Here is an 18,031-nt window from a genome sequence, read left to right as displayed (position 1 = left end):
GTTACATGTGGGGCAGGTGTGTTGAATGCTGGGATGGCTGCTGCCATGGTTCTTTTTCCCACACCATTGCAGCCCCTTTCCACCTGGCCGCTGCGGAACCAGGACAGGCTTCTGATCAGACAGCGGGGCGCCACCTCTTCCCTATGTGAACCCGGGTAGGAAGAAATGTGTGACCATGGGTTTAAGGACCAACTTTTCCCTCAGTAACACACCAGCACAGACAAGCAAACGATCTTGTCCTTCCCAGAGAGGCTACTGCAAGAGGCTGTGTGGTCATTTTATCTTGCGAGCACCTTTTTCGTCTTTGAGAGCCAACCATGTTTCTGTATTTAGCACTCCGAGTTAAGACCAGTGGGTGAGGTGGGTGGGTGACTAACTCTCGATCAAACAGTAAGTTGGTCTTTTTTCACACGCCTCAGTTCGGGCTCAGACGGCAATTCTGAGGCTGTTTTTTGGAACAAGGGATGGCTTTGTTGTTGATTCATCCAACAAATATTTATTGAGCAGTCGCTATGTCACCTATGGTGGTCACCTGGAAGGACAAGATACATTTGGATTTATTCCTTCTGGTGCGGCTGTTGAAAAAGAGAGAAAAGCCTCATCGTGTTAAGCTCACACCTCATTATAGTATCTGGTGGTGTGCATGTGTTTCCAGAATACCAGTGAGCAGGTGCAGGCAGACTGGGAAAACACGCGGCTCTCAGACCCCCACAAACCAGGCCTCTGTGCCCGAGACAGTCCCCTCTCTGGCCAATATCCCTTTACCCCTCTGAAAGCAGAGAGCGGAAATCTCAGCAGGATTTCTTCACAGTGAGCACTCGCTACTCCGTGGAGCAACTGGGAAGTCTAGGCCTGCCGATCTGACCCTGAAGACGGACTCCAGGCTACTGCAGGCAGGCAGCAGGCTCCATGGACAAGGCAGATCTAGCTGGCATGATCGGCCTTGTTTCTGAGTGTCAGATACCAACCCCAAATTACACAGAGGACCTTTCCAGATGGTGTGCAAAGAAGGTAGAGAGCACTTACGGCGTGAGGCAGGCAGGGCTAGAGTCCCCAGGGGGCAGTTAGTAAGACAGTTTGGTTCTGGACAGAACAGACAGAGAAAGAAAAGAAAAGCAAGTAGGTTGGAAAGTATTTTTTAAAACAGAGGAACAGTAAAGGTTTAAAGTCAACAAGCCTGGTGGCAGTTCCAGGGACAGCTACCAGGAGAAACGTGAGGCCTGCAGAAGAGGGCAGGTGTGCTTGCAGGTACACGGGCCTCTCTCTGCGTGGGTCCAGGCAGTTCGGAGCACGGAAGGACCCTCACGACAGAACAGTAACAGACCTCTCCCTTCTGCTTTCTGTTCTTCCCTGATTTGCCCTTTAGCATTTCACATTTCAGAAAGCCTTTGGGGTGCATAGAGATGGAAGTCACATGACTGTTGTACTTGAAACAGAGGATTAAATGGTCTGTTTTAGTCACAAGGATCACGTGGCCACTGCTTACGCTAAAAATTTCCCCTTGTATTTTCCACTAGACAAGGGAGTAAAGAGTAGCACTGCATTTCCAGAATATTCTTTTCCTTACACCACAACTCCCCTCTTAGCTTCCCCGCAGGGTAGAGCTGTAGCACCAGCTTTACAAGAGAAAAAGAGGATAAATATAGCCATGGGGCAGGATGGAGAAAAGACAAGGGAGATTTCCTGTTGTGCCCCCACCAGGGAGGCCCATGTCCAGGCCTCCGAGGGAACATTCAGGGAAGGATCCACAGCCAGGCGCTCAGTGCAGGCTGGATAATCAGTATTAGTCCTGGTGATTTTGGAATGGAAACCCAGAATTACTTACTACATAATTTATGGAGTGATGGGGAGGGGTTTCCAATGGGCCTAATATAGGAAGTCAGTTTAGACGAGGAAGACCTGGAATCTAGAACAAGCAAAATTCCAACAGAAAAGGAAAAAAGAGCCCACAACGTTCAGTCTCTGCCAGTGAGTGCTCCGCGCAGGTCCTGAATCCCTGAACTTGGCCAATCATGTCTTTGGTAGCGAACACACTCAGTGAGAAGAAAATCTACTCAGACACTTTATAGAGGACCCAAGTGGCAGGGGGACAGGCATAGCTCCGTTCTGATAAAACCATCTTCATGTCTTAGAGCTGTGATTTAGCCATTAAGCGGTTGTCTTTCTACTATCATAGATTGCCTGGAGCAGTCACTGTAACTCAAAGCCCTTTTTGGTTCCTAAACATTAATTTCTCCTTAGTTTCTAATATTAAATGGACATTGCAGACACAGCCAGTTAATGCTTTGGGACAGAGTCCTCATTTCAACTGATTCCTCCAGAGCCCTAAGAAGGTAGGGCATTCACACAAATAAGCCCTCTGCAGTACTGAGTCACTTACCTCAGGCCCCTGGAGGGAGGGGGGTAACAGAAGCCCGCAGAAGACACCATCTGTCACCCGAGAACACTCAGCCATGGTATTTGGTCTTCTCAGAGCACGTAAACAACTTTATCACAGAGATGTGTATGTTCGGAACGTGGCCAATATACTATCAATATTAGGTTGAATGAAATGGCAATTGCCATTTTCTGCAGGTCACTGGCAATTTCAACATGGTTTGACCTATTTCAGCTTTAAACTCTATATTTTGAATTGACTACTCCTTGGTGGGTTAAACTGGGAGCCCCTGGTTCCCCCCACCAGGGAAATGTGGAAACACACCTGCCATGTCTCCCTACCTGTGAAGCCAGCGCTGCCTGGGCCACGGTGGCAGAGCAGGGCCGCAGCCCGGCGAGCGTATGTCTCTCCTCTCTGACCCTTGCCACCTGCAGGAGCTGCCTGGAGAATGGTTATGGGTATCTGGATGCCCCGGGTGTGGAGTCTGTCCATCTAGGCTAGTGGTGAGTTGGCCTCACCCTCCAGTCTGCACGTGGGATCCCCGGCTGACCAGTGTCTGACGGAGGTGGGGACCGAGCACAGCCTCACCGCACCAGGCCCGCAGCCCCACCCTTTCGCTCCCAGCATGTCGGGCTTTGTTTTGTTTTGCTCATTCCTGAAGTGGAAACACGGATTGTTTTTAAAGTGCTGTGCTATGGACATACTTCATGTGGAAACGTGTGAGAACAAAATTCAAGGCTGACCCATTGGTGAATAATGTCAAGGGGGATATAATAATAATCGCATAATGATAACAGGGGCCAGGATGTGTGGTCCTATATAGTGTGATGATAATATGAGAGATGTGAGGGGGATAATAGTAGTAATCACATCGTTTGAAGGCAGGCTTTTGATCTTATCCATCTGTCTCGCCTGGTTTTACCTCCAGGGAGATTCGTGGTAGCAGAGGGCACGGGATTTGGGAGACAGAGGACTGCTAGTGTGTACTGAAGCCCGCACTGGAATCTAGACCTTCTGGTACGTTCCTGACGGAGAATGTTCTAGTATCCACGCTATCACACCCGCTCCGTTGTGTTGTCCCGGATAAAGATCTCGAGCACGCAGAGCCCTGAGTGACTCTCACACACTTCACACACACACATTTCTAGGACACAGATTCACACGGGAAGAGGGCGAATTATGAAGTGAAAGGCCCAGACAGCCAAGCAGCAATCACCTACAACCAGACCAGAGAACCTGAGCCAAACCCTGAGCTGCATCTTCAAGAAAAGATCACTGAGGACAATAATATGAACTTTTCTTTAGGAGTAGGTCAGGGCTTGTTTCTGCCTATTCCATTCTCCCATAAACCCTGTACCTTCCCAGCTCACAAGAACCTATTATGGATAAGGATTCTTGAAATCAGATGACCTAGCAAAACCCCAGGTTGACACATATTTTCCTGGCATCTAAACAGAAGAGCTGGTGGGGTGAGGGTTAGAATACTCAGCCTTATTACCTCGATGGACCCTGGTTCAGCTTTGACTGTTTCTCCCATGTGGCTGTCACTGGTAAGACCTGGGGGCCCGTGGGGGGCCTGCCTCCTCTCCTCCTTTAAGGCATGCTCCAACAGCTTCTTGTTCAGGATCCGGGCTACGTTCTCAGTGAGCGTGTAACCAGGGGGAGCGGATAAGTCCTGCCTCAAGGGCGTGCCCTCTCCCCCATCCTCCCTCCACGTCTCTGAGCCAGCCCCGATGGGGCTGGGGGACCGTCCCCGGGAACTGGGGCCAGTTTCCTGGCCTGGGCCCAGCTCCGGCCGAGGTTCTGCTGAGCGAGACCGACTCCCGGCCCGCGTCCCCTTCTGGAAGGGGTCCTGCACCACGGGGCTATGGTCGATGATGTTGAAGAGGCTGGAGAGGCCATCGTTGATGGCGGTGTGCACAGGGCTCTCTCTCGTGGTGGTAGAGCGAGCCCAGGCTGACTCGCTGCAACCCTTTGGGGCCAGCCCCAGGGAGGTCCTGCTATTTGGCTGCTCAGCTTTGGGGAGGGGCTTCCTCTGCAGCTTGGGAGACCCGTACTTGGGGGAGCAGCATGTGCGTTCAAACTTGGCCTGCACCTTCTCGATGGCAGGGGCTACCTGCCTGCTCCTAAGGCCTCGGGAAGGAGACGATGCGGGCGTGGCACCACCCCCTGCCTTTGGCGTGAGACACTTGTGGGGGCTGCTGGTGATGGCGCTGCCACGCAGGGCTTCGGTCTGCAGGCCAATGTTGATGGTCTGGACGGTCTGTGTCCCTGTTGTCCGGGACCCATTGGTCTGGCAGGCCATGTCCTTGAGTGGAGGCTTGGGGGGACCAGAGCATATGGCGTTCCTGACAGAGAAGGCCACCTCCTTCATGTCATCACTCATGTTCTTGGACATCTGCAGGCTGTGTAGTGGGGAGGCAAACCCCAGGGGCGTGCAGAGGGCGCTTTCGAGGGGCCGCAGCGCTCCCTCCACATAGTCTCGGGGGTGTCTGGAGGGGGCACAAGGCCACCTGCTAAGCACATGTTCTGAAGGACCCCCCTTTGTGTCTCCAGTGCCCCCCCTGGCTCTGCTTGTGGGAAACGGGCACTCAGGCTCCGACCGGCCTTTGCCCTCACCCCCTACCACCACGATGCTGTCCACCCTGCGCACGGTGGGCGGGCTGTGCAGCACCCGCACTCCAGCCTGCTCGGCGCACACGTGGCTCCGCAGGGGCTGCTTCTGGCAGTGCTCTGGGCTGGTCATGGTGTCCGTGGTCATGGTGACACTCGTGGTGAGGTACCAGGAGGAGTCAGGGAAAGGCTCGGCAGTGGCCTCGCTCCCTGCCAGCCCCCCCTCGGTCCTGTCTGCCCAGGGCTCTGGGGGCCTCTCGTCCCAGCTCTTGCTGTTGAACTCCTCGATGTACTTCAGGTCGTCAGGAGACAGGGGCGGGGTGACGTCCTCCTTGCTGCTGGCAGCCGGCAGGCCCTTCTCCGGCAGGAAGGGAGAGACGTCCATCAGACGCTGGAACTCAGACATGGAGGACACAGACACAGCCCTGGGAAAGGGGGAGAGAAGAGGGTGTCAGCTGCCTGCCGGCCAGGAAGTGTGCTCACCTGCCACCCCTTACCCAGCGCAGCACGCGCGTCCTGCCCACAGGAGAGGTGCCCGTCGTGCGTCAGTCTCCGCCACGACTATTGGAACACCTTCTAGTCGCTTGATGTTCTCCGCTCCCAAGCAGCCCCTTGGATGTTCACTGGACTTTTAATGGCTCTGGAATTGTTCTGGGAGCCTTGTATGAGTCAGAATGTAATACAGGCGGCCCTGAAATACTATGGAAACAAGCAGAAGGCTGGGCTCTGGGGTGGTCAGAGCTAGGCTCCAAACCCACCTTGGAATGTTTTTATTTTGGCCTTTGGATGCTCCATAGGAAGGACACCTGGCTGACGAGTGCCTGCAATTCTTCACCTACTAGGAGTTTCCTGAGTTCCAGGCACTGTGGCAGGTGCTCGTGCGACTGACGGGAACACAACCCCATCCTGTTCCCAAACCAGTGAATGGTATCCGAGGAGGGGTGGGTAGCACAACATCACAGCTATAATCTGAAGTCCTGTTCAGCCGCCAGCCTCATCCTCATTGGATGAACGTCTAGTGAAGTACAGCTGACCCCTGAACAACACAGGGGTTAGGGGGTCTGACCCCCATGCAGTTGAAAATCCATGTACAATTTCTGACTCCCCCAAACTTAGCTACTAATAGCCTACTGTTGAACGAAAGCCCTGTCGATAAGATAAAGTCTATTAACACATATTTTGTATATGTATTAAATACTGTATTCTTGTAATAAAATAAGCTAATGAAAGAAAATGTTATTAAGAAAACCATAAGGAAGAGAAAATACATTTACAGTACTGTACTGTATTTACTGGAAAAAATCCACATCTAAGTGGACCTGTGTGGTTCAATCCGTGTTGTTCGGGGGTCAACTGTACCAACTGTCATCTCCAGAGGCCAAATGGAAGATGTGGAGCAAAGGAGGGACGTGGAAGGTGTGACGGGTGGGCATGTAATTTCCAAATACGACTTCAAACAGAAACTCCATCCGGCCCTGTCGAAATCCACCAACAGGGCTCGGCTCTCCCCTCCCCCCGCTCTCTCCTGTACAGCGCAGCCTGTTCCGTGTTCTTGCTCCTCCTGTATTCCTGGGCAAGAGGAAGACGCCTGCAGACACACAAACCCATGGGAGGGCGAAGAGGGTGAGCTAAAGGAACAGCCAGGTCGGGGTAAGTGCTGCCTGGTGGATGTGGTTTGGGTGCAGATTCTGCCGTACACACTAGTGCTTTCGTCCAATATATTTCTATTTGGTATTAAAGTCCTGACTGCCTCCTATAGGCCAGCACAGGCACCGTATGAGGGGCTGGGGATTCCAAAATGCTAAGACAGGAGGTTGCTGGAGTGCTCAGGCAGCTAGTCAACCCACCCAGGGCAAAGCAGGGGCGGCCAGGAAGGAGGCTCAGGCCGGGACCCTCTGGCCAGAAAACCCTCTTATTGGGGTGGACGGGGAGGCGGGGCATATGCAGACTCACGGTCTCTGCAACTAGACCACTTTCTCATAGGACATATTTATATCTGCACACCCCAAACAGAAGGTTAAATACCTAGGGTTTCAGACCAGCACAGGTGCTGCCAAACAGGTCCCAGATGGACAGTACATGGGTCACGCCACTGCAGAAACCATTAATGACGGTGAGGCCAGAATTGGGGTCTGTGTACCACATGGATTGGCCCACAGAACCGGCAAAACTCTGGGCGCCTTTACCCTCACCCTGGGGACACATGCTCTTGTGGTCGCCACTCTGGGGTAAAAGAGAACAGGCTACAAATGGTACCAGTAGGCCTTTGATCTTGTTATTTCTCACTAGGGGCAAGAGTTAGTGATATTTTCTGTTTAGAAATAATCTACAAACTCTCCCATGGCCCGATGAATAACCGAAAGCTGGCTACAACTAGCACTGAAAATAAAAAGAAATAGAAGGGATGGGTCAGTTTATCATGGGTATGAAGCTTTCTGGCAAGCGTGATTTTTCTCTTCTTGCCTCTGGCCAAGTCAAGGAGCTGCTGAATTAATAATGAGCTTCAGGTGCCTGGGTGGCTCAGTGGGTTAAGCATCTGCCTTCTGCTCAGGTCATGATCTCAGGGTCCTGGGATCCAGCCCCGCATCAGGCTCCCTGCTCGGCGGGGAGTCTGCTTCTCCCTCTCCCTCTGTTGCTCCCCCTGCTTGTACTCTCTTTCTTTCTCTATGTCAAATAAATAAAATCTTAAAAAAAAAAAAATGAGCTTCAGAATGCTGTTCACTGGGGGCTGGAAGTGCTCTGTAGGTACTGAAACCCCAACTCTTTCTGCATTTCTTGGACACGGCTTGTCTAAGACCCGTTGCTGCTCATGGAGGAACTATCCTCAGAGTTAAGCCAGTGCGCCTGTGTGGGGCCTTTCCACCTCCAGGGCTTGGATGGATTTCGTGGAACGGAGGTGATGTGGGCAGAGAAAGGGGACACAGCAGCCTTAGCAGTGGCCAACGTGAAACAGATACAAAACCAGGACACATCTGAAACGTGCCAGTGTGTGAAGGCGCACAGAAGAAAAAGTACGGAGGGAAGACAGGAAACTGCTAGAAGCAAGAGGGAGAAGGGGATGGTGCGGACAACACATGTACTTTCATACCTCGGACATTTTGATATGTAAGGTTTCTTTTAAGATTTTATTCATTCATTTGAGAGAGCGTGAGATAGAGAGAACACAAGTGGGCAGAGGGGCAGAGGGAGAGGAGAAGCAGGCTCCCCACCGAGCGCAGAGCCCGATGCAGAGCCCGATCCCAGGACCCCGAGATCATGACCTGAGCTGAAGGCAGACGCTTAACCCACTGAGCCACCCAGGCGCTGCTGATATGTAAGTTTTAATAATATTTCTGATATTGTGATATTTAAGTTTTAATTTAAGATTAACTTTTTAAAATATGGATGACTTTTGAAATTAATAGCAGCAACAAATATAAAAAATAGGAGGCGCCTGGCTGGCTCAGTCGGTGGAGTGTACGACTCTTGATCTCAGGATTGTGAGATCGAGCCACACGTTGGGTGCAGAGATCACCAAAAAAAATAAATAAACTTAAAAAAAAAAGAGATAAAAAATAAGAGCTACTATGCAGGGAAGAGCTCTGTGAAGAGAGCTAAACTTTGCTGCCTGTTCCCTCTGTGTCGGGCGTTGCTGTTTCATGTGTAGTAACACATTAAAGCTGTAAAGAAATGGAAATTCCTTCTGTTTACAGATGAGGAAACTGAGGCACAAGGTAGTTATTACCTAAGTCACCCCAGGGCACACGGCTAGCGAGAGGCAGATGTGCTCTGACACCAGGCTCTAGTTCTTGAACGCGGCCCCGGACTGTCTGAGAACAACCAGACAAGACAGCCTGAAGGCCAGCAGCGCACCACAGGCATTTTGGGTGGTTGTGGATGAACCCGATACAGGGCAAAATGGGCAGGACACAGTAATTCACGGACTTGAAGTTCAATAGGAAAACCAGGGACGAGGAGATCTGGAAACAGCGAATTGCCCTGAGGAGAAGTTTCCTGTGGTGGAAACAGCATGTGATCATCTGTAAGGAAAAAGCATGTGTGGGGGGTGGGTGGTGGGGGGACTGTGTACAGGAAATCCTTCCGCTCCGCTGTGTATTTTTAATGTTTAAATTTAAACAAATTTGCTTAGATGTGTCTTTTCAGGTACATCCTATCATACAAACGACCTAACATAGCTGATAACTAACACCACCGGCATGACTTGCTTTGTATTTACGTCAAGGTTTACTGCTGGGAAATAGTTTAATAAATCCTCCCGGCAGAGCTTCAAGTGCACAGTATATAAAATGTCTCACATGGGGCGCCGGGGTGGCACAGCGGTTAAGCGTCTGCCTTCGGCTCAGGGCGTGATCCCAGCGTTCTGGGATCGAGCCCCACATCAGGCTCCTCCGCTATGAGCCTGCTTCTTCCTCTCCCACTCCCCCTGCTTGTGTTCCCTCTCTCGCTGGCTGTCTCTATCTCTGTCGAATAAATAAAATCTTTTAAAAAAAAGATGTCTCACAGCACATCAAGAGGGAGTCTTTCCAGACTAAATGAGAAGTGAGGGGTTTCTGTGGACTTTTCAGAAACCACCAGACACAACATTCCTTTATATACACCCCACACAACTGTAACTGTTCTCACCATGACACTAACACCCACATGCGTACAGCGTGTCTCTGGCCTTTCTATTGCTGATAACGGAAAATGCCGTATTTGTGAAATCAATAATAATAAAGCAACGACTTATTCAGAAGTCTTGCTTTAAGTCATTCTCAAGACAGTGTTACCACAGACGGCGGGGACAAGATAGAATTTTAAGACCAAGAGGTTTTAATTTCAGTAGCCGGCTATTGCTTTCATCAGTCTTGCTTACCTTTGAAGATTTCCCTTGTGATTTTCTTCTTCCTGTAAAGAAGAAATAAGATCGTCTGAATCAGTTAATATTGGTTGCCAGGCACTTTCAATGTGCTAAGTGATTTGTTTTGCTCTTCGGCCACAGGAAAATACCACTTGAAAGGTACACCGAGGCGCAGTTTTGGTCAGGAATGCTCCTGCCCCTCAGCCCTCTGAAGTATAATAATAAAACCAGAAGCCACAGCGTGATGAGGGCTTGGCGCTCCCGCAGTCCAGGGAGGAGCCCACGTGAGTGAGAAAAACTGGCCATACACTTCGTCATGAAGAAAGTGGCTCTCCTGCTTCCTCAAAGGAAGCTAACTACGTGAATCTCAAAGCTGGCTTTTGTAAGATCTGAGTACATCTGAATGTGTGTGTGTGTGTGTGTGTGTGCGCGCACGCGTGTGTAAGAGAGAGACAGGAGGACGAGGAGGTGGGGGGGGAGAGGGAAGACGGGGCCCCCTAGAGAGGAAGTCGGGAGGCTCTGTCCCTTGGTCTAAGCCTCACTGTAGAAGGTGATGCAACAGCCTTAGGCTTGAGCACTTTCTCAGCTGTGAGCTTGGCTCTTTGGTATCAGGTGAACTTACAAGGACTTCTGCTCTGTGCAGCTCAGTACCGGGCCCCGGTCACTGTGGACGGGACCAGGGCAGGCTCCCGACCCCAGTCTGCTTCCTCTCTGCTGTGCAGCTGCACCAGGAGAGTTGCCAGTAGACTCAAACAGGGCAGCATCCTGGTGCTGTCATGCCCCTGGCCGCCTCCTGCTGAGAACGCACTTGACCTCCCAGCACCTGGCTGAAGTCTAGCTGCCCCGCATTTCAACACTGCTTGACACGATCTCTTCGAAGTCTGTCTTTGTCAGGTTAAGTGACAGGTACAGCAACTGTTAAACTGATTCACACGTAATGATTCCTCAACTCCAACCCGGTTTTCAACCCCACTGTAGAAAGGGCATAACCAGAAAAACCTGACACGGCGCCATGGGAGTTCCAGCCCACAGCTTACTCCCCGATTTGCCGATCTGATTTACGCACGGCTTCTAAGTGTTGGATTCCACCCCCCTTTGCACAGAATAAGAATTTATACCATGTCACTGTTTAGTGACACTTAGTATTTCCCCATGTGAGGTACTTTCTTTAGAACAGAATTTTTTTGTTACCAATAAGTTGTTTAGAACCAGAAGGCTGCTGTGATTTCAAGAGAGGTTGCAGACCTGTACTTCCCAGAATGAATGATCTCCTCCTGTGTGTTTCACTGGACCCGCTCATGGGTGAGACTTTCGTTTACACAGGACACAGTCCTGTGTCTCCAAACCCAAGACACGTTGGCCAAGTGAAACCGAATGCAGCACACGCTAGGAGTTTGGGCTCTGGGCCAGCCAGCAAAGCTCTTGGCACTGTGAGGGTTTCATGCTTACTCAACCCAGAGGCTGCGATTTGCGCCTGCTGGCCAGGTGGCCAGGTTTCCTGACAACCCCCGGGTCTCACAGCAGGTAACTGGACCCCAAATCCCAGGCCGACCTGGGGGAGGCAGTTCCTGAACTCCCGCTGGGGCCCTCGGGCCGGAGGCTCCTCTGGCTCGTCATCCAGAGACAAGGCGTCCAAGTAGAGGTTTTCCCGTGCTGAACATCTGTCTGATTCCTTCAGCTTGGACAGCGGCCGGTCTTCAAACGGGGTGGAGTCGGTGTCTACGCAGGGCCATATCCCCATGGGACGAGGCATTCGGGGGCTTCCGGGGTGGGCAAAGGGGTGGATGTTGCCTTCCTTTTGATCACAGAGGAAACTGCCACTTCTCCGGGGACTGTTTTCTTTCTGCAACTTGAGGGTTTTAAAAATGAAAACAATTAGCCTCACTCCTCTGTCTGTTGCTCTCCCTAAGACCGCTGCTTCTCCACAGTTTGGGACTACATTTGGGTTCATCGGAAAGACTGTGAGAAGTAAATGTTCTTAAAAGTTCTGACCTTAATTTCAAAAGTAATACAACATTACAGATGCTTTTATTAAAAAAAAAATCACAATTTTATCCGGACTGGAAAATCTGCATTAACCACACACATGAGCCAACAACTCCTTCTGCCAATAATATACATATATATATATATATATATATATATATATATATATATATATATATTACTGTATATCATTTGGAGCACTGTTCATGGGAAACTATACATTTATTTTTTAGAAACTGAACACTGTTAAATGACATATTTAGAACTCTCTTTCATACCTTCAGAAATTAAGGCACCCTCACATCAGCGATAGCAAACTTCTGAAGGTGAATCTGATTTTCCTAACTAGCAGAGTTTCCTCATTCTAACACTATTATTTCCAAATCATTTGGAATGGGTCCTATCTACAACCCAAGTGATTGAACTGGGTTGTAACCACTGGTGTCAAAAACAACTTCTCACTTTGCTTGGGAGGATTACAACTTAGCTATCAAGTTAATGAAAGATCTGGACTGACTGAAAAAGGAAAAATAAGCCACCCACTTTAGAACCACACCTTTTTTGCCTGCCTTGGGAAACGCAGGAAGCAATAGTGGGGAACACGCAGGCGCCCCTAGAGTGAGGAAGGCCTGAGTGGGAGCCACCGTCCTGTGGCTTGCTGGTTTGCTGGCAGAAGTGAAGTCCCCAGCTCAGTGTCCCCAGCTCAGTGTCCTCATCTGTAACGTGGGGACCGCCCAGCTGCCTGCTGTGGACGGGAGCAGCGCGGGGGCCCCTGGCAAGGCAAGCCCAGCAGGGCTCACTGTTCGTCAGCGAGACCAGCACTGACCTCCCTGGGGTCTGGGTGCGCTGATACACGCCTTGCTGATTTACGGCACGAGAACGAACCATGTGGAGCCACTTAGGAAGGGAGCCAACGTGAAATCACAGGGAAAGGCTGGGAATGGCGTGCAGGGCGGATGCTCGCTCCCTGGAGAAACCGTAGTGGACCACTTCCCCCTGGACTCTCCAGAGCTTTCCTCACCACCTTCCTTTCGAAACATGCAAAGAAAGCACAGAGGAGGGCTGAGGAGAGTTCCACCTACATGTGTCCACTGGGGTCTTTACCAGATGACACGTTCACACACGCCACCACCGCGGGGGCTGCTCTCCTGGCTAAGAAAGTTCTCTGAAGGGTGAAAGTGACATTTGGATTTGTGAAAGAGGAAAGATGTTCAGTCCTCAAGTGCTGAGACCGTGCCAGCAAGTTCTACAACTCCCCTGGAAGCATTAATTTACTTTTTAACGAAGCATCTTTCACAAGCTACACCTCTGTGTCCTAACCGAGGCCTTTGTCCAGGAGCTGGACGTAAGCATGGCCTGTTCATCATCAGCCAAGTGAAATAATGGAGACAAAGGACTTTTACTCATTTTTCATCATTCCTGAGACAATGGATTATCTTCATTTTCTGAGAAAGATGGTAATTCAAGCAGCCAGAGCTTCAATGTTAGAGTCTGAGATGGGGTCAGAGTTGAATTAGGGAACAAGCCAATCGCTTCAGCTAGACCCCTCTGATCTCTACCAGCCCCTCCACCCCAAGACACAATTCTTCCCAGTTCTCTTAAAGATGCTCAATGTTTTCTTTAAAACACAAACAAAAAACAACAACAAAAAGGGAAAGCTTTTTATTACGTTCATCAAATGCAAGTCGGCACAATTTAGTTCTAACACATGATCATCTCAAAGCTATTCTGGGCAAGGAATTAAAATGCAAGAGTCACACTCGGAGCTGTAAATGTGCACCGAGGGTGTGTGTGAAGAGGAGGAAAGGATGACTAAGGAGGAGGGCTCCTCTAACGAGCACATTCTAACTCAGCACAGTGGGAATTCAAAAATAAACACAGGCAGCCAGGAGCAAGGCGCACTAAAGCTGGTCAGTGTTAGGTTTCCTAAAAATGAACTGGAATGGGTTTAGCTGGAGGTATCTGCTGCTAAGATGCCTCTGGGATGTTGTAATAGAATAATGGGTCCTTAAAAGGATAGGGTTTCCTAGGAGAGTCATTTCGAACCAGCCATGGGCACCCACTGTACTTCAATCCTGCAGTGGAACGACTTTTAATGCAAATAGAAAACTGAAAAGACTTGCATTTCAAATGATACAGGAAACAATAAGCCCTCCACAGTGTCACCTTACCTGAACTGGTCAAAAGAAAAAAGGTCACTTTGTGAACGGCTTTGAGAAGAATGGCCTTTCAGACTGTAGAAGCAGCTGATTTAAGGAAGTTACTGGAAGGAGACTGGGACGACACATGGTCTTTCCTTTAGGTCTTTAGTACAGCGGCGAGTCCTTTATCATCTGCATGTTAACTGGGAACTTAATTCTACCGAGAAATGTAGTGCGACTCCATAAAAGTTAACTATCGCCCAGCCAAATCTGGACTGGGACAAGGGATGCTAAGATAGATGACATGTGTTATGTGACCTGAACCGCATTCCCACAGCCATCTGTCATATAAGATGCCTCATGCGGCACAGAAATTATGTAGGAATTCAATGACACCCAACAAGCATGAAGCACGTGTTCTCAAAGTGGAAAATGGATTTAGTGTTACTTCCTTCACCATCTGTATTAGGTTCACAGTCAAGGTTCCATGGCTCCCCAAGTAGTCAAATATCAAGAGCATATATTACGAAGAATGTTCACCTGTATTTCTTGTTTATCTATGGAATGTGGAGCTAAAAATTAAATGAACGATAAACCACACACACACACACACACACACACACACACACACACACACACACACTTTAGTCAATTTCCTCTTCCAGAGAACGAAGATAACCACTCCATCTAATTTTCGGGATTGGGCACCAAGATTTATAAACTCTTCTTTTAGAATGCTGACTGTTTGGGGAAAAGGCCGGCTTTATTTTTGAAAGCCACAACTGCGTATGTGCAGCATCAGTCACTGGCAGCAAATCCTCTTCTAAAAACAGCAGTGAGATCATTGTACAAAGCCTGTGGGATCCACTGCACAGATTTCAGGAACAGATGAACGCCTGGAACCCACGTGTCTCGAATCCATTATGCTCAGAGATGTGAACCTTGAGGACTCGGGTTCTGAGGCTGTTGGCTCAGTGGAAACGTCCTGACTCAGAAGACTGACGTGAATGGGAAATGGAGTTGGGCACATGCCCAATCTTACCCTTCAAAATACAGTCTTAAAATGGGGTGGCTGCTCCTCCCCTGGTCATTAACTCTTCAAAAGTTGACGATCATCGGATGTCCTACTACTTTTCCTTCACTAGGGATTCCTCATTTCCAAAAGTGAAACCCTAAAAGATTTGCTTAAATTATATCCAAGCTGTGACTTCCAAAAAGAAGCTATGGCAAGACCAAAGAGCCCACAGCTAACAGGCACAGGGGACCCCAGCAGGGCTGTGGCAGGGATCACGATGGCCTTGCTGTACCATAGGAGGGACAGACAGGGTGAGTGCTCCTAGAGGGAAGGCCAAGAGGGACCGTCCCTGATAACGAGGTGTCTGGAGGTACTGAGACACTGGTTAACCGAAGCTGGGTATGACAAATCTGTGACCCCTTCAAAAGAATACATGCTGTTTTTGCCCCTGCGATTTCTACCTAACTGCTGATCTGTTCAGGAGAGCATAGGCAGAGATTTAATACAGAAGATTCTTTTCAAATGATGCATTTCTAGACCAAACAGGAAGTGGCCACCTTACTTCTGATTGACTTTGGGGAATTTTGAAATGAGACACATCAAACACCAATATGGTGACTCAGTTGCATGAGTAATCGAATCTAGGAAGAACTTCCCCTCCATTCCATCTGCACTGTGCCTTCTTCTCCACAGTTTCTGAGCCAGAGGCTCCTGGCTTTTTTTAGTTCATTCACCTTCTCTCCCTCCCCAACAGCATGCAGAAACTAACTTCGGCCATTGCACCAGCATAACACAGGTATCACATCTGGGGATGACAGAACACATTTTCAAAAGGCTCCCACATAAATGCAGGCAGTATGGCTATTTGTAATGGAGTAATAAGGTTATTTTTCCTGAACTCAGTTTCTTATTGATTAATACATTTCCTTGAGGCCTCATAAATTTTTAAGTGTGATGGCCAAAATAAATAATAATAATAATAATAATAATAATAATACCACCCATATATACTATGTAAAAATCCAGCCAGAGAAGAATTCCAAACCTTTATCAGTTTGATGTGGAAATATACTTTGTGCATCACTCAGGTATGACCACAACTGTGCAAACTGTCCTAAGTTGGACACAACGCAGAGAATGATTCTCCGGGAGGTAGAAAAACAACTCCCTTTCTCCCCCTGAATTCATCTGGGTGTTTGAATTGTTTGTTTGGCTCAAGAGAATGAGCTACCAGCTCCCTCCCTCGACTATGGTCCGACCTAATCGCAGCTCAGCAATATCCAGAGCAGGTGCAAACAGCCTGATTTCCAACTTAATTCAGCAACTTCTTTACTAATGGACAGCAATTCCATTCAAGTTGGAGCAGCCATTATGACCACATCTTTAGCAGCAAACTTAAAAGGTAGCTTGCTTTTTGGCAGGAATCACCTTATAAGACCTGAAATAACCTCATGTTTCAAGTTTAGTCTTTACATTCCTTCAGAATGTTACCCCCCTCACCAGCCCCGACCACAGACCTACCCCACGTATATACACACACAAGGACGTTACCTACAAACCCTGCAATGGAAAGATCTGTGTAACGCGAGGGCTGAGTCTAGGTCACCAATGCTAGAAATTCTACGTTTTTTTCCTCTTTCTTCAGAAGCTCGTGAAACATTAGCCTAACTTTTTTTTTTCCCCTCTAAGTGCTCTAATTTCCAGGTTAGTTTAGTTGTCTGTACTCTCCTCCCTGTTCGCTGGCGCCTGGGTGCTCCCTTACCTGTTCTATTCTCCACAACAGCTCCTTCTTTTGCTGCTCCCACTCCTGCCGGTCTCTGTCCAGACGGTCGAGAAGCTCCACCTTCTCCCGGTTCCAGTTCTTCTCGCTGTGATGGATCTGCCAGCGCAGGTCCATGACCAGGCCATGACTGTCAGCCAGGAGCTTCTGGTGCGTTTCCCTCTCCTTCTTGAATGCACCTTTGCTGTCGGCAGAAGAGCCTGATTCTCCCAAATTCTTCTCAGTCTTCTCTTCCAGCTGGCAAGGAGAAAAGACTTAGACCTTAGCCCCTGGCAAATCTTGTATTAACAGGTGAAGAAAATCTCAGCTCACTTGCATATTATCCCTGGAAACATGTTTAAACCAAGATTTGACCAATCCCATGGAAAAAAAAATTCTCATTTTTAAAGTCCTAATTACAAACATTTGACATAGAGAGTCACACAAAACATAAAGCAGTGAGTCCACTTAGCTTCCTGTGGTCTGCATCTCAGCTCCACTTCAGGACTCAGTTACCACCATATCTTGCCTGTCCTTCTATAGAGGTCCTTGAGGGCAGGTCCCTGTCCATCACTAAATCCTCAGCCCCCACATGGAAATGAGGGATGGAGCAGTAGTGGGACCTACTGGTCTACAATAAATATCCATTAAATGTCTTTTGAGATTAAATACCAAAAGAAACAAACAAGCAAAAAAATTTCCATCTAGATATATCATATTCAAACTGCTGAAAACCAAACAGGACACCTTGGAGGCAGACAGACACAGGACAAACAGACATGAGTGACAGCACACCTCTCGTCTGAAACTATGCAAGTCAGAAGACGATGGAGTGGCATCCTTAAAGAGCTGAAGGGGAAAAAATGTCAACATTGATAGACTTCTATGCTCAGCAACAATATCTTTCAAAAATAAAGGGGGAAAAAGGCTTTTTCAACAAATTTTAAAAAAACATTGCCAGCAGACCTGTACTTTAAGAAGTGATGGAAGTTTTCAGGCAGAAGGATTATGATAGTAAGAGACACCCTGAGTTACACAAAAAATGAACACTGGAAATGACAGAAGAAATACAAATAAAAGTATGTTTAATTGCTTTTAAGTGTTATTGAGTGTCTAAAGCAAAACCAGTTGCAATGTATTGTGTTTACAGGAGTAAGCTGTGGCAACAGTGCAGGGGATGGAGGAGGGAGCTGGGAGCACACTGCTGCTGCAGAACATGACAGATTTCAGTGAAGGATTAATGAACATAAAGATGCAACTTTCTGCATTCTAGTTCAGCAGAGCCCTGGATTTTTACCTA

At 48.7% G+C, this 18,031-nt stretch overlaps 1 protein-coding gene across 4 annotated transcripts in view; it reads right to left on the bottom strand.

Moving 5' to 3' along the window:
* The window catches only part of MTCL1 (microtubule crosslinking factor 1), a 128,061-nt gene that overhangs the window by 10,155 nt on the left and 99,875 nt on the right, over positions 1–18,031 (bottom strand). For all 4 annotated transcript variants that reach the window (XR_015727798.1, XR_015727797.1, XR_015727799.1 and 1 more), the window contains 4 exons: positions 16,735–16,989; positions 11,383–11,679; positions 9,846–9,877; positions 3,876–5,415 (listed from right to left, as the gene is read on the bottom strand). Coding sequence is in view for 1 of the 4 variants with exons in the window: in XM_087869971.1 (XP_087726097.1) it covers positions 3,876–5,415; positions 9,846–9,877; positions 11,383–11,679; positions 16,735–16,989 (2,124 nt within the window). In the remaining 3 variants the exon portion in view is untranslated. The remainder of the gene's footprint in view (positions 1–3,875; positions 5,416–9,845; positions 9,878–11,382; positions 11,680–16,734; positions 16,990–18,031) is intronic.

This window comes from Ursus americanus, chromosome 19, assembly GCF_024610735.1.
Source record: "Ursus americanus isolate L20-20 chromosome 19, mUrsAme1.1.p, whole genome shotgun sequence".
Classification (NCBI taxonomy): domain Eukaryota; kingdom Metazoa; phylum Chordata; class Mammalia; order Carnivora; family Ursidae; genus Ursus; species Ursus americanus.
The sequence above is the reverse complement of the archived record's forward strand: the minus strand, read 5'-3'. Positions and strand labels throughout refer to the sequence as shown.